At 43.7% G+C, this 15663-nt stretch overlaps 7 protein-coding genes across 7 annotated transcripts; 4 read left to right on the top strand and 3 right to left on the bottom strand.

Annotated features, from left to right (window-relative positions):
* Positions 1-104: 104 nt before the first annotated feature.
* L203_106413 (uncharacterized protein) lies at positions 105-2599 on the top strand (the record flags this gene model as incomplete). Its single annotated transcript, XM_066215762.1, has 7 exons — positions 105-160; positions 208-484; positions 573-594; positions 640-1617; positions 1663-1871; positions 1920-2234; positions 2297-2599. The coding sequence occupies 7 exons, from the start codon at positions 105-107 to the stop codon at positions 2597-2599; spliced, it is 2160 nt and encodes a 719-aa protein (XP_066071859.1).
* A 146-nt stretch (positions 2600-2745) lies between these two features.
* On the bottom strand, positions 2746-5309 carry L203_106412 (uncharacterized protein; the record flags this gene model as incomplete). Its single annotated transcript, XM_066215761.1, has 7 exons — positions 2746-2838; positions 2898-3416; positions 3484-3618; positions 3671-4276; positions 4322-4552; positions 4598-5242; positions 5289-5309. The coding sequence occupies 7 exons, from the start codon at positions 5307-5309 to the stop codon at positions 2746-2748; spliced, it is 2250 nt and encodes a 749-aa protein (XP_066071858.1).
* Positions 5310-6628: 1319 nt separating this feature from the next.
* L203_106411 (uncharacterized protein) lies at positions 6629-7717 on the top strand (the record flags this gene model as incomplete). Its single annotated transcript, XM_066215760.1, has 4 exons — positions 6629-6850; positions 6901-7384; positions 7434-7559; positions 7611-7717. 4 exons carry the CDS (start codon positions 6629-6631, stop codon positions 7715-7717), a joined length of 939 nt encoding a protein of 312 aa, XP_066071857.1.
* Positions 7718-8162: 445 nt separating this feature from the next.
* On the bottom strand, positions 8163-8813 carry L203_106410 (uncharacterized protein; the record flags this gene model as incomplete). The annotated part of the gene is made up of 5 exons (XM_066215759.1): positions 8163-8212; positions 8263-8366; positions 8428-8484; positions 8538-8593; positions 8679-8813. 5 exons carry the CDS (start codon positions 8811-8813, stop codon positions 8163-8165), a joined length of 402 nt encoding a protein of 133 aa, XP_066071856.1.
* A 209-nt stretch (positions 8814-9022) lies between these two features.
* L203_106409 (biotin synthase) lies at positions 9023-10478 on the top strand (the record flags this gene model as incomplete). The annotated part of the gene is made up of 5 exons (XM_066215758.1): positions 9023-9244; positions 9290-9356; positions 9500-9736; positions 9781-9890; positions 9936-10478. 5 exons carry the CDS (start codon positions 9023-9025, stop codon positions 10476-10478), a joined length of 1179 nt encoding a protein of 392 aa, XP_066071855.1.
* A 648-nt stretch (positions 10479-11126) lies between these two features.
* L203_106408 (uncharacterized protein) lies at positions 11127-12554 on the top strand (the record flags this gene model as incomplete). The annotated part of the gene is made up of 1 exon (XM_066215757.1): positions 11127-12554. One exon carries the CDS (start codon positions 11127-11129, stop codon positions 12552-12554), a length of 1428 nt encoding a protein of 475 aa, XP_066071854.1.
* A 164-nt stretch (positions 12555-12718) lies between these two features.
* On the bottom strand, positions 12719-15602 carry L203_106407 (mitochondrial Rho GTPase 1; the record flags this gene model as incomplete). Its single annotated transcript, XM_066215756.1, has 11 exons — positions 12719-13102; positions 13155-13286; positions 13339-13621; positions 13675-14282; positions 14330-14431; positions 14483-14602; positions 14651-14752; positions 14809-14951; positions 15003-15084; positions 15130-15188; positions 15560-15602. 11 exons carry the CDS (start codon positions 15600-15602, stop codon positions 12719-12721), a joined length of 2058 nt encoding a protein of 685 aa, XP_066071853.1.
* Positions 15603-15663: the final 61 nt, after the last annotated feature.

The following is a 15663-nucleotide window of genomic DNA, read 5'->3' as shown; positions in this document are numbered from 1 at the left end:
ATTATATGTAGTTTACAACACATCATAACGGAACCTTTTTCTTTTTAACAAATTAAGAATTGGCATCTTGATTTTAATTTTTAGTTTTTATTGTATCATACAAGATGTCTGAACCGCCTGCAAAAAAGACGAAAATGGATAGTGAAAATAACCCGTATCTGTAAGTCTTTTGCGAAACTTGCTTTCTGTCCATACTTATTGAAACAGCGCCCACCAAACAGCAGGAAAAACCAGCCACCCACTTATTGGGCTGGTTCCAAGAAAAGTCACTGTACAGCAGGCAAAAAACATTATGGATGGTGACGTGAATCCATTCAAAGACCTTGCGCCTTGGTCATCAGTGTACAGGAAAATCCTTGCACAGCGAAAAGGGCTTCCCGTTTATCAAAAGATGCAAGAGTTTCTTACCGTTTTTAACGATAACCAAATTGTAGTCATGGAAGGTCAAACTGGTTCAGGAAAAACAACTCAGATACCGCAATTTGTCTGCTATTCAGACTTGCCCATGATGAGGGGGGAAGATGGTGGCATGTACTCAACCAAGAAGAGTTGCTGCGATGAGTGTGGCAAAGCGTGTTGCTGATGAGATGGATGGTTGGTTTCTCTTGTTGGCGTGTAATCGTAGCTGACATACTGTAGTACAACTCGGCAAGCAGGTTGGCTACTCGATCCGATTCGAAGACATGACTGAGCCTGGAACTACTTTTCTTAAATACATGACCGATGGTATGCTCCTTCGTGAAGCGATGAACGATCCTCTCCTCGAGCGATACTCCACCGTCATTCTCGATGAAGCTCACGAACGTACTTTGGCCACCGATATCCTTATGGGATTGCTCAAAGACATAGCAAAACGAAGAAGCGATTTAAAAATCATCGTTATGAGCGCTACACTTGATGTAGGCAAATTCCAAAAGTATTTTGGAGATTCAAATCCTACAGGCCTCGCACCAGTCGTAAAGGTCAGTGGCAGAACTTTTCCTGTCGAAACTTTCTATACCCAAGAACCCGAAAGCGACTATGTAGAAGCTGCTATCCGTACCGTTCTCTTTATTCATCAAGCAGAAGATGAAGGTGACGTTTTACTCTTTTTGACCGGTGAAGAGGAAATCGAAGATGCTTGTCGCAAAATTCGAGCAGAAGGGGAGGAGCTCAATAACAAGGGCATGGCTGGCCCGTTACTCGTTGTCCCTCTCTATTCTTCTTTGCCGCCCCACCAACAACAACGTATCTTTGATCCTGCCCCGCCTTCAAAAAAAGATGGCTTATCAGGACGTAAAGTCGTTGTATCCACAAACATTGCTGAAACATCCTTGACTATTGACGGTATTGTTTATGTTGTTGATCCTGGATTTTGTAAACAAAAAGTTTACAACCCACGTATTCGTGTCGAGTCTCTTTTGGTTTCTCCCATATCCAAAGCATCTGCTATGCAACGTGCAGGCCGTGCAGGCCGAACAAGGCCTGGAAAATGTTTCAGACTGTATACAGAGAAAGATTTTGTCAAAGAGCTGGAGGAACAAACACACCCAGAAATTCTGAGGAGCAATTTGGCCAACACAGTCTTAGAGCTTATCAAGTTGGGTATCAAGGATTTGGTTCATTTTGATTATATGGGTAATGCTCTTCATTAACTGTAGGAAAAGAACTGATAAAATGCAGACGCTCCTGCGCCAGAAACAATTATGCGAGCTCTTGAACTTCTTCACTACCTCGCTGCGCTCGACGACGAGGGCAATCTCACGCCACTAGGAGCCATAATGGCTGAATTCCCTCTGGATCCTCAGCTTGCTAAGATGTTGATCGTTTCCCCCGAATTTGGTTGCTCTAATGAAATACTCTCCCTCACTGCCATGCTCTCTGTCCCTAATGTTTTTATGCGTCCCGCAAGTCAACGAAAAGAAGCTGATCTTGCCAAGGCTCAATTTACACATCCAGACGGAGATCATCTCACGCTTCTAAATGTTTATCACGCCTATAAACAAAACGAAGCTGACGCCAAAACCTGGTGTTGGCAGAACTATCTCAACCATAGATCACTACTTCAAGCCGATAATGTACGCACTCAACTCAAAAGGTCCATGGAAAAGTTTGATCTAGAACTATGTTCGACAGCATGGGAAGACAGAAATTATTGGAACAACATTCGACAAGCATTAGTATGTGGGTTTTTTATGCATGTAGCACACAAGGAAGGTGAAAAAGGAGGCTACGTCACAGTCAAGGATAATCAAGTAAGGCTTCTATGTAACATTCTTGACCTGAAGGCGGGACTGATTGGCTATCATTTGTTTAGGTTGTCAGACTTCATCTTTCATGCGGTCTAGATACCACTCCCGAATGGGTACTCTACAATGAATTTGTTCTAACTACAGCCAATTTCATTCGAACTGTTACTGAAGTTCGACCTGAATGGTTGTTAGAATACGCCCCCATGTATTACGACCCAGAAAGCTTTTCCGACAAGAGCGAAGTGAAGAGAGCGTTACAAAGGGTGTTAGATAGAAAACTGGGCAAAGTTGGAAATGGAAAGAACAAGAGTAAAGCAGGGAAAGAGAGAAAAGAAGGTAAAGAGAAAAAGAAAAGAAAAGCAGAGTAGATGGTATATGAGAGATTAGAGATATGTTAATGTTTAGTTTGGATTTTGGGCTAATTCTCTTGCTACAATATTCGTAGTAAAAATGAGATGGGGGATAGCTATGCATTCTTTGTCTCTGTTCACATCTTTCCATTTATGCCAAAGCTTTAAATTTCCCCCTCTTCCATCTCTTCGTCATCTTTCTTTTTAGGCCCCGTCGGCGGCGTAGCGGCAGCAGAGGTGGAAGAAAGCCGGCGGCGCTAGCAAAGAAGTTAATATCTCTTCCGCATTCAAAAGTGGTCTGTGAACGGCGGCGTACTTTATGTTCGCGCTCATTGTCAAAATCTGACGCATGCTTCCTCTCCCTTTCGCGGTCACGATCTCTTCCGCTTGTTTTGTCTCTCTCCCTATCACGGTCGCGATCACGTATGTCTCGATCACGCCTATCCCTTTCGCGGTCTTTTTCTCTAATGTTATCACTATCACGGTCGCGGTCGCGCTCTCGCTCCCGATCATCTCGCCGACTTGAACGATCGCGATGGTTACGATCATCACGATATGACCTATACCCATCCCTGTCTTCCCTCTCTCGCTCACCATGACGATTGTGGCTCCTGTTTTCATCCTCATCCATTCCGACGTCCTTCGAAGTCTTTCTCTCTTTCTCTTTCTCACGATCCTTAACCCTCTCAGTACCTCGATCGCGATGGGATTTAGAGGACTCAGCTTCAGCAGCCTTTTCTTTTTGACGCCGTACAAATTTCTCCCAAGCTGCGACTCGATCTTCTTCATCTGTAACATCCTTGAATTCAGGAAGATCTTTAATATAGGGTACAGTCTTAGGTATGTGTGTTTAGCATAAGAATAATATATTCAAATAGATTATCTATTAAAGATGGACATACCTGCTCATATGTCATGTCTATACTGATATCTTCAACTTTTTTAAGTGCATATCGCAAGTCATCAATGCGATGCCGTCGACGGCGTTCTGCGCGACGTGATTCTTCTTCAACAACTTGCTTAAGGCGATGTTGAATCTGACAAACATGTCAACCTCATACAGGAGTAAGGATGAGAGAAAAAAAGTACAAGTTTGTAGACTTCAATCCTCAGCTTTTCTGAAATCTGCGTATCCAGATGCACCTCCTTACACCATTCCTCTAACTCTTTCCAACTTGTCTCGAGTTTCATCTTTTTGCCTACCTTGCTCAAGGCCATCTCAATTTTGTCTGATGCCCGTTCGACTTCTTCTGAAATGTCATCGACAGCATCCATCCACAAATCAAGGGGCGAAGAACCAGGTAATCCGAGAAGTTCAATATATCGCTGATCAGAATTGATGAGAGGATATGTATCTTTAAACTTGGTCGTTCTTGTAAGGAGTCCCTTCTCTTCAAGCTCTTTAAGAAGCGTCTTGAATCCCTCGCGAGCCTTGCGTGAATTTCGTGTATGCTCAATCTTAAGCTTTCGTGATTCTTCCTTATGCTCTTGTTCTAATTTATAAATGTAATCTTCATAGACTTTAATCATGTCCAAAGCTTCAACCTTTTGCAAGTCGCGGTCGGATTGAAATTCGGGAGAAGAAATGATTAGGTCGTGGGCAGCACGCCAGCGCGTAGAGACGGAAATGGAGAGAGTGGGAATGAGATCAGTGAGGATTTGAATGTTACGGTTGCGAAGTGCTTTCTCAGCGCTCTGTGTTGCGTTAGATAGTTTTCAATATGCACAGAGGCAACCCACCTCTTGCTCTCTACGCAACTTATCCGTATACTCTTCCAAAATCAATCGCTTCTCTTCAGGAAAAGCTTCTCGCCAGTATTTATCTCTTGCAAATGCCTGGTCGGCAGTATTGAGAGTGGAGTAAGGTTTGATCACACCAGATTTCGTAAACATTTTATGAAAAATAGGTCGAAGACGGTTGATACGGTCTTCCTTGGCTGCGCGGCGCTCTTCGAGTATACTCCCAATGAACTATATCATATAAGTCATATCGGCTAGAACAATACACTGACGTACCTTTTCAAAAACGGCCTTCTTCTCCGCGAGAGTATCCAAAGCATTGTAAAGCGGGTCAAGAACAATCTTTCGCATGGTCTGATCCCAAGTCCAAGTCTCATTAACTCCCTCTCTCTTCAACAGATAAGTAAACGCCTCCTCGGCTTCTCCACGGCTAGTAAAACCTCCGGAAGGCATTACGATGACAGGCAAATCCTGATGGCGAGTTACATTGGGCGTCTCGGGTTTTGAGGGTGTTGCAGCACTGGCAGCACTTGGTGGCTGCTTGTACAAGGCCAAAGCATTAGCAGCAGAAGCTCGTAGTTCCCGGATATCTTCGGGTGTCGGCGATCTTGATTCTCGATGAGGACTGGGACTAGGACTAGCAATACCCTGTTCTTTTCTCTTTTCCCTCTCAGCCTTTCTAATCACTTCCTCTTCGACTTGCTTTTTCAGAGCAATAAGCTCTGGCGGAAGATCCCATTTAGTCTCTTTTGTAACAGCGTTGACATAATAAGGCCTGTCTTTTGATGTGTACTGTTTCCATTGTGTCTTGGCGAGAGCTTTCTCAAATGGTGTTTTGAGCTCATCTGGTTTTTCCCAGACGGATTGCTTGGTAAGCGCGTGAGACCAGTAGACACGGCCATCTGCATTCTTGTACTCGCTCTAAATAAGCGTTAGCCTTGGTATGATATAAGGTCGTATGCCTTACCCATTGGGATCTCTGCGACATTTTTGCTTTTTCAGATTAATATTAATATAACTTTGAGAAATGAAAACAAGATGAGTAAAATATAGTCGATACTGGAATATTACGTAAACAACAAATAGTGTAAAATGTACTTCTTGGAGTCTACTCACTATCTTTTATCTAATCTTATCATTCCTCCACTCTACTTTTCTCGCTACATTTGATGGTATGAAAGAACAACAACTACAAATCGCGAGTCTTCAGATATTTTGTCTTGACGGGTACCTCAAGCTCAATAAACAAGTCAATCTAAACCGTACGCTCAAGGCGACGAATCCAGCATACCGTGCTGCTCTACTCTCAGATTACTGTAAATTTATCAAACCCACCCATAACTAACTGAAAATTCACCTCCAAGGGTTGCAATCATTTCTCTTTAAACCGAAAGATCAACAACTCAAAGAAAGCCAGTTTTTGTAGCTTCAAGATTCGCTGGCATGCATCTCTTGTATTGCCGGTCATTCGTAGATTCTTCTTCCGCTTCGCAAACATACTGCTTGAGAGACATCGAGCTTTCCTCTTACCATTACGCTGGGGATATCAAACAAGTCTTGAGCTTCTCGTCCGACAAATGTTTAGACATGATCCAAGGCAAAGGAATTTCATCTTCTGCTTTCGTCCATGGCTTCTTTGCAGACTCTCCCACTGGTATCCCACTTTTTCAACGGCAGACAAAGATATTGAGTTATAATTCGCAAATAAAGTATTAGTTGTAAGTTCTATTTGAAAAGTACAAGAATGTAGATTATACCATCAAAACTCGAGATTACGTAAACATTCAACTCTCCAAAGCGGATTAGGAATTGAGCCAATGTTGATTTTGACCTTTTATCTTTGAACTTGCCTGTATTGATAATGATTTTATTTCACTTGCTTTATCCAATGTCGCTTCGGCCTTGCCATATACTCAAGAAGCCATCGTCTATATCTGATACCAACAAGACAATTCGCCAATGTCCCATGTGAAGTGTGGCTGCGAATAGAGATCCAGATTGTCTTTGCTCATGATCTTGTCACTCTGAGACTCATCTTCCGCCCCAATTCAAATATATACTGCTTCCCAAAAGCTCTTAAAATCAAGCACAGCCATCGATGCCTCGACATTCCTGCTTCTGGCTGAACTGAGAATTATCCCTGGGACGGGCTCCGATATCGGAGAAGTGAATAACCACTCTTCTCTCTGCCATTCCGGTCCGGAATAAGTTTTGTGAAGAAAAGGAGACCAAACAACAGTTATAAAAGGGAAACTTTTTGAAGCTTTTGTCGCCTACTATTTGAGTATTTTTTGGGTCATCGCAAACATGGTTTCTGCCCCACACATCACAGACTATTTTAAGCAGGAAGCTGCCAAGCTTGATAAGGTGTCAGACAAGGTAGACGAGGTCAACCTCCAGAAACTCAAGGTGTTGGCTGTCAGTGATGATGTCGATTTTGACGAGGCAAGCAAGTTTGACGAAGAAAAAGACAAGAATATCTTTAGGCAGTATGAAGAGGCTTGTGACAAGGTAAAAAGCTTTTACGCCGTGAGTATGGAAAATCGCTTGGAGAAGTGGTTGACTGATGTCGTGCGTAGGAGCAGCACCAGAAGCAGACTTATGAATACAACGTCAATATCCGGAAAGAGTTTCGCAATACTGTCCGCGCCCGCATGTCTGTCTGGGATGCCATGGAGATGCTCGACAATCTGGTTGACGAGTCTGATCCGGATACTTCTGTTGGACAGATTGAGCACTTGCTTCAGACTGCCGAGGCCATTCGGCGAGACGGCAAGCCGGAGTGGATGCAAGTCACCGGCTTGATTCATGATCTAGGCAAATTGCTCTGCTTCTTTGGCGCCGAGGGTCAATGGGATGTCGTTGGAGACACTTTTGTTGTTGGCTGCAAGTTTAGCGACAAGATCATTTATCCCGACACCTTTAAGGCTAATCCAGATTACAACAAACCTCAACTCAGTACCGAGTATGGCGTTTACGAACCTCATTGTGGTTTGGACAATGTGCTCTTATCTTGGGGTCACGATGAATATATGTATGAGATATGCAAGAATCAATCTACTCGTAAGTTTGAATGTTGCTGCGTTTTCCACGGCTTATAGTCAATTTCTAGTCCCTCGAGAGGCCCTTGCTATGATCCGATATCACTCTTTCTATCCTTGGCACCGTGAGGGCGCTTATAAGCACCTCATGAATGAAGACGATGAGGTTCAATTGAAGGCAGTCAAGGCCTTCAACCGTGAGTTCTGTTAATGATTACAGAGAAAGGTGTTAATTTCCCCATGTATAGCCTATGACCTGTATTCTAAATCGGACAATCCCCCTCAGAAGGCTTTGCTCAAACCTTACTATTGTTCACTTATTGCAAAGTTCTTTCCAGAGGAAATTCAGTGGTAGATGAGTGTATCTGTCTCAAAATAATGTCAAAATGTCTAGCTCCTCCTTCTCCCTTCCCTTGTATCTACATCTCTTCATCTATAGTTCTCTGTAAAAGAAAACTGCTCTGTGATAGAGCGTGCGGGGTGTCTCAAATTGACTTGTAGCCTGCTTATACACTTTAGAAAGAAAAAATTAGTGTTTTTACGAATGGATTTTACATTTTTCTGTGCTCTTTGTTTACTTGTTGATGTGGTACAGTAATATTATTCAGTGAACACTCTACATCTGCAAGCAACAACAAAGATAAACAAAAGCAAGCAACACCAATTACTGACAGACGAGTATGTAATTAATAAATTAAAATATATATATGTTTGTGCTGCAGCACCAAAAACTACCTCCAAAGCAATTTGCAAAGTGTCGTTCTTGAGTTATGCCTAGATACTGTCTACACAAGAAGCTCTTACCATCGATTTTCTTTCACGATTTTGGCAACTTCAAGTATGTATCGCCCTATTCAAAATCTCTCAACAGTCGTTCCAAGGATCAATAGAGCGAATTACCCTCTTTGTACCGTTGTTCCCCATTCGGCGCCTTAATGTACATCCATCCTAGCGATGCATCACAATTTGCACATTGAAGGTCTGCGACGGTATGGGTCCCGGTCCTGTATCCCCATATTGAGCATCCAATGTCTGCATTGAATGGGTTAAGAAGATAGGGCGCACAAAAGTTTACGGTCCTCAATCTTGCCTAAAACTGTGTTAATAGTAGAGTTCATCAAGCTGAATCACACTGAGGTAAGAACAGATGGCAAAACTGATCAAGAAGGGCATACTAAGCTCGACCGGACAGTCCTGTGAAAGATTTCGATACAAGCTCATCCTGCAAAGCCTTGTCGATAACTGTCAGCATATGCAGCCAATAAAATGTGTTCATAGACAATTCGTGCAAGAAGCCAAATAAAAGAATGGCTCACGACCACCTCTGAACAAGCGTGGCATGTAAAGACAGGTCGGTCGTCTGATAGGTAGTGCAGGTCCGCAGATGCAGTAGTCTGCATATCGGACGGAGTATCTTCCTTTTGCAGAGATTTTTGTTTTGCGAAAAACATCTCCCCGTGGATTATTCTTGTTTAAAAATAATTGATAAACGAAAAAGAAAAGTTAGACAAGATAGGCGATTTTATAGCCTTACTGATTACGTAACGGTAAGAATTCGGTCCGATAAGCTGCCCCAATCCCCATAAGTCTCAAGTTGCCAACTTTACATATATTTTTCTTTCTTTTTTCTGTTTTTACTTTCTTTTTTCTACTAGTAATTATGTCTATTGTTCGCTCCCTCCGGCCAGTCCTCCCGCGCCCCGCTATAGCGCTCTCCAGAGGACACGCCGTTGCAGTCGATGCCCCTTTCTTGCCCCCACCGCCCTCTGTCCAAAACACAGAGAGACGACGGTGGGTTGACGGCGATATCAGGCATGACTGGAGGAGGAGTGAAATACAAAACATATTCGATGGACCATTGATGGAGACTATCTTTAGAGCGGTACGTTGGATTCATGGCTAAAGTACGGTGCTAATTTGTCTATAGGCAAGTGTGCATAGGATGCATCAGGATGCTTCCAGAATTCAGTTATGTACTTTGATGAATATAAAGAGTGGGTCAGGTTTGGTTTTGTCAAGCTTGTAAGGTTTTGCGCGACCTGGTCTGCAGCCAATGGAAGTTTGAGAATTACAATGATGAACAGTCATCTTCCTGTGTGGATTACATCATGGAACAACACGCTTATATGCTACATAGCTGGTGGCTGCACTGAGAACTGCAAATACTGTTCTCAGTCTTCTTCTTACAAGACAGAAACTAAAGCCTCCCGTCTTGTCGGTATTGAACCTGTTTTAGTGGCCGCTCGCGAAGCCAAGGCCAACGGGTCTACAAGATTCTGTATGGGTGCTGCATGGAGAGATCTTGCCGGCAAGAAATCTGGGTTTGAGAGGATCTTGGAGATGGTCAGAGAGGTCAGAGGGATGGGAATGGAAGGTGAGTGCATCAGGTTTATTAGAGTTAGACTGATTGGTGTATAGTCTGCACTACCCTTGGTATGCTTACTCCAGACCAGGCTAGAAGGCTCAAAGAGGCCGGTCTGAGTGCCTACAACCATAATCTCGACACGTCTAGAGAATATTATCCCGAGGTGAGACCTTGGGCTTTATTTTTTTATTGTCTGACAGGATATCAGGTTGTTACCTCTCGAACATATGATGAGCGATTGAGTACTATTGAAAATGTTCGCCAAGCTGGTATCTCTGTTTGTTCGGGTGGTATACTTGGCTTGGGTGAGCAAGATGAGGACCGAGTGGGCCTCATTCACGAGGTTTCTCGAATGACTCAACACCCCGAATCATTCCCCGTCAACACTCTCGTCCCCATTCCTGGTACGCCTCTAGCAGACAACGACCCCGTTCAAGTTCACACTGTTTTGCGAACAATTGCCACAGCTCGAATTGTCTTGCCTAAAACCATTATTCGTCTCGCGGCAGGAAGACATACATTCTCTGAAGTTGAACAAGCCATGGCATTTATGGCAGGCGCCAACGCAATCTTTACAGGAGAAAAGATGTTAACCACGCCTTGTAGCGGATGGGATGAAGACAAAAATATGCTGGAAAGGTGGGGACTGAGAGGCCAGAAAAGTTTTGAAGACCAGAAAAAAGTTAAGATGGGTGGCGCTTGTACCCGACATGTACAAGGAGAAGAAACTGGCGCAAGTGCCGTGCTCTAAGTCACTCGCCTTAATTTCAGAGAGTAAATACCGAAGAGAAAAAGGACATGGTCCCAGACAACACAAAGAAAATTGCGTCAATGGATATTTTTGTATACATTCTTCTAAAAGCCAGGAGATGCCATTCTTTGTAAGCTTTTGCTTGGAGCGACGGTACAACATCCTACCCAGATGTCTTATCACTTACCTCATCGGCACTCCGTGGATGCCTGCGCTACACACCCATGGTTTCAGTCACTCATTCCTTCCTTTAACCCTCATACCGACAGCATATTGATTTCTGACACTGACGTTCTTATCGCTCAAGCTATTCTCCCTGCACTCCTTTGTCTTGCAATTACTCGAGAGCTGTCCTTAACCTGAAGCCGTTTTGGCCGATAATGAGAAAGCGATGCGCACTTTATGTTTCAGGAAGATGGTCAAAGTGATTACCGAAAAACCAAGCCCTGCTCCGAGGAGCAATGATAAGTATTTAAGATACACTGACATTTGTAGTATTGCCACTCATCTCAATCAATCGGTATGATTATGATCTAGTTCTCAACCACCTACTTGATTCGTGACAGTGCCAAGTATTACTACTCGCCTATTTAAGCCATCTCCAATTGATTCAAGGCATTTGCCAGAAGATCCCTTGAGAAGGGCAAGATGCTTCGTCGATTCCGTCGCACATTAACGCAGCAACAGAGAAAGCTCTTGCCTGAAGGCTTTGATCTCTGTCCCTCAGAATCGGAATTCATCCGCTCCATCTCCCCACCGTTCTCTGTCTTTGCCGAGCCTTCTCTCACCCCTCTCAGTTCCCCTGATGATCAGTCATCGCAATACAATGCAACAAGGAATGAGTGGGACAACAGCATGGAAGAGGCAGGAGATTTGCAGACTCTGAAACGACTCTATGACGCAGACGATCCAGAAGGTGAATTCAGAAGAGAGGTCAAAGAGATGGTCAGAAGACAAATTGCGAGTCAGTGGAGGATGTTTCATCGGAGCGAACTTGATCGGAGTCGTTTTCAGCAAAGCGAGTCCTGGAATAGGCAACAGGATGAAAGCCAAGATAATCAACGATTGGCACAGCTAGGCGCAATGGCGAGTACAAGAGCCGCCAGTTCGAATTTTAACAGCACTCTTTATGGGACTCTTCCCTCGGAAATTCGAGAAACGTGGGAAGCAGGAAGCCCTTCACCTAGGAGCTTTGTATATCCTCTTCCTGTAGCAAGCAATTATGAGTATGAAAGAGAAACCTTGCCAGCTTATGAATCCTGTCAAGGATCTACAGGTTTACCTCCACCAACGGCCGAGGATGTTACCGGACAAGACTTTGACAACTATGGACCAGTACCATCGTATCATACAATTCACCCAGAGGAGAATACCCTATCGTATCTTCAAGAGTATTTACATGCGAATTTGCCTCCCTCTCATCTGATTATGCCTTCTCGCTCGATAATAACCCGGGACATGGAAGACCTTCGTCCTGATCAAATAAATAACAGATACGCTACAATAATTCAGCCTTCTCAAACCTCAGAGAACATCCTGATGAGAAACACAGAAGTAGATCATGACATGGTTGAAGCTTCAATCTCGCGATACAGACCACCAACACCTTGGGATTTTAATCCTGTTGGCGATGCCTTGCCTCAATACGACACCATTAGCAACAACGAAGAGCAATTGCAAAGAAGACAAAGTTCTTCTTCGCTATCTTCACTTTCCCAAACATCCTTCACGGCTTCGTCTTTTGACTCAAAATCAAGTTCAGCTGTCATGTCTAAAAATTGCTACCCATATACTTTGTCGCCGCCTTTGTCTTGTGGTTCTTTTCAATGGCCAGAAACGCCTACTTCAATGTCGAGAGAATACAAACTCGAAAGTAGCATCGCTTCGTCACCATTGTCTCAAAGCTCATCGGAGAGCTTGTCGTCTGTGTTAGTAAGGAAGATGCTTGCAAGATTTGCAAATTCAAGGAATGAAGTTGAAAGTGATGAGCGGGACAAATCAGGAAGACTATATGAGGAGGGAATGGGTGTAGCCTGGATTTTGGATGATTCAGAGCTGGCCTTTGATGAAGAATGATTGGGTAAAGTAACGCTGGCGATTGAAGCAACTATATATACTATCCAAGTCATAATATACAAGAGTGTACGGACTTATAATTGATTAATGTATAAGACTGAGACATGCATTTCCACACAAGTCAGTTTTTTACAACACATTTCTGCGCGAAGCAAAACTTTAACCTATGTTCGTAGAGCCACAGCCTTTATCATCCATGCCCAAATCCCTCGGAAGCTGTATCCTTGCCACCTCATATAGGCTGCTACAACCGCACTAATTGTCATCCCAGCCAGACCCCATCCGGCAATTAATCTAATTCTCTGAGCTGGTGACAATGAAGAGCTTAGTCCTTTTGGTATAGAAGGTGTAGGATTGAGAGCAACGCGAGTAATGGCCGCCCATAAGTTTAGTAACTGTCCCGAACGAGCCGAGACCGCGATTGGAGGAGGCAGTCCCAGACGACGACAGTAGACATCGGGTTGGACCTCGTGTCGTTGTTGAGCAAGGTCAAGATCAGACTTTGTGGCCACGAAGATGGTGGGAATATTGTCTAAAGAGTATTGTTGCTGTTCTCGATTCATTAGTAATCACTCAATGAGTCCAAATAAAAGCACATACTCGAAGGTTAGAAATGTACGAAAATGAGTTGGTATCACTTGAATCATGAACGTATATAATAATATCTGCCATATCCAACCATTTACTATTCCGTAATGTCTCGCTCTCATACTTGGATCCAAATTCCTGCAACTAATCAAATCCTTAGCCAATCAATCCGTCCATGCAAATGATAAATACTTACCACAAGATACTTTTCGGCCCCGTCAATTTCTACGCTATTCACAACACTCATTACCTTCGTTGTCGGTTCATAACCTCCAATACCACTCTCACCACCTCTGAAGGGTTTGCTGACAAATGACCTCAAAAGGCTAGTCTTGCCTGATCCTGTGGCGCCTAGGACATAGCACAAAAAGACATTGCGTGCAACTTTTCTTTGTCGACGGTCTTGTTTCCTTGGACGAGTAACGTGAAGGGCTGTTGGAGTAGGAAGATCTGTAGCCGGAGATGATGAGTAACCGAGACTTCAAGAATGATGAGCGGAGCATGTTTTATAATTAAGTTAAGAAATACCTACTATGCAAGATAGTTGAGAGTCGTCTTGTGGTCCAGTAATGTTGTCATGCTCCATTGAGCCAGCCACCCTTGCAACGTTACTCTTCCCATATCATCTGTAATGGTTGTATCGGGGAATCCTTGACTCAACCACGGGTTTCCTGGTGACGTAGAGAATAGATCATCGAGTTCGTGTTGGGATAAAGCACCGTCTTGATCTTTATCGTATGCTTCAAAGATATCGGTGAGAAATTGATTGCCTAAAGGCGAGAGCTCAACTGAGCAATCATATGACACGTCAAATCTCGGGGTCAAGAAATCCTCCCGTAAATCTAGAGACTCTCCGTAGCCGAATTTTCTCAGTACTGTCCACGTAGTTTCCATCCTTCCCTGTTGAATGAACATTGTATGTAGATACAGAAACCCTAACTCTGTTATACCTTCTTGAGGAGGTGAGGGTGATTGTGTGGGAGAGGCTAGCTGTCCGTAATTCAGTTCTCGAAGAAGGGGCGTAGAGGGAATCGAAGCAGGGGTTGGGATAGACAAAACAGCTGATGGATCATATGAGCGGACAATGGCTAAGATCCCTTCGAGTTCTTGGGATTGAAGTGGGGTAGAGAAACATTTTTGCTATTAAATCATCAAAAAAAGACCAAGAAGTGATTGAAAATGCTTGCCTGGAATTGATTAAGCTCGTGAGAATTTAGGAGACCATCTTTGTCAACATCCGATATCTTGAATATCCGTTTCAGCGCCTCAAGACATTTTGGTTTAAGGGTCTGCGTCGTGCTTCAGCTTCCCCTACTTTGTCTATGCGCAACAATACACACATGTTCTCGGGAGTCATAAAGAGGAGCTGTTGGGTGTAAAACTGCTTTTTGGGCAAAGTAAAACACTTCCGATACGTTCAGAGGTAATAAAGCCGAGCATTCAACAACAGTCTCTACCTCCTGCAAATCCATTCAGCTTAATATCAACATTGACAATTTGCAATTTGCCTTGAATTCTCGCATTATTGGCGCACTTTCGTCTTCCAGCCCTTGATTTGTCACACGACCGCCTCTCAAATCAATCTTGTTCCCAACGAGGATGACAGGCACCTACATCAAAACTGTTAATTACGTTGTCACTTCGTCTCCTTGATTGGACAACGCACATTGATGCCTTCTCTTCGAAAAAGTGGTAGCCAGTATTCTGCCACGCGGTCAAACGAGCTGGGGTCGTCAATAGAATATACAAGACATATTACATGAGCGCGAGATATGGAGTTGAGGAGGTGTGACCTTGAACGTGGACTCGCTGAACAAGCGATGAGTCGGCATTCTATACAAAAATAACAAACAAACATACCTGATGTATCGATAATTGAGGTTGTGAAGTTTCCTGGCGTTATCTCTGGAGGTATAGTGACCTCTGGGACGACATGAGGGACCTACAGACAATCAGTTTCATGTATTGAAGCATATTAACAACGCACATTGGTGACAAAAGATTCTTTAATGAGCGAAGTTATGATGGAGGACTTGCCGACTCCATCTGAAGGAGCAAGTCAGCACCATCCTATAGCATATACAGAATGACTGGAGATTGTTTGGCAATGAGCTTGTCTCGTTTGGAGGCCCTATGATGACCTAGCTTCGGCACTTGTGTCCAAACACAAGATTTGAATAAGGCTTAGAGCTGCTCTTCCAGATCCCCCATTCTCCAGCTGCTGGCATTTGCAAATATCTCCCTCCTTGCCAGCTACAGACTTGAACGTTGTCTCTATATCACTGCGCAAAGCTTTTGCCCTACAAGATCTTGACCATGTGTTTCATGATAGTCTTGACTCGATACCTTGAGCCATTACTCGGTCCGAATGTTCTAGACTGGTACATTACGGGTTTATGAATGCAGACTTTACATACCATCTCCCACGAGAACGATGCGGACCAAATCACGTCGGGGCATACTGGTCAAGTCGTATCAACCGGAACAAGAAATACAGATGGCGGCAATGGGAAGTGGATAT

The sequence above is a fragment of the Cryptococcus depauperatus genome, chromosome 8 (genome assembly GCF_001720195.1).
Source record: "Cryptococcus depauperatus CBS 7841 chromosome 8, complete sequence".
Classification (NCBI taxonomy): Eukaryota; Fungi; Basidiomycota; class Tremellomycetes; order Tremellales; family Cryptococcaceae; genus Cryptococcus; species Cryptococcus depauperatus.
Note: the sequence above shows the minus strand (reverse complement) of the source record. Positions and strands in the feature narration are given on the sequence as shown.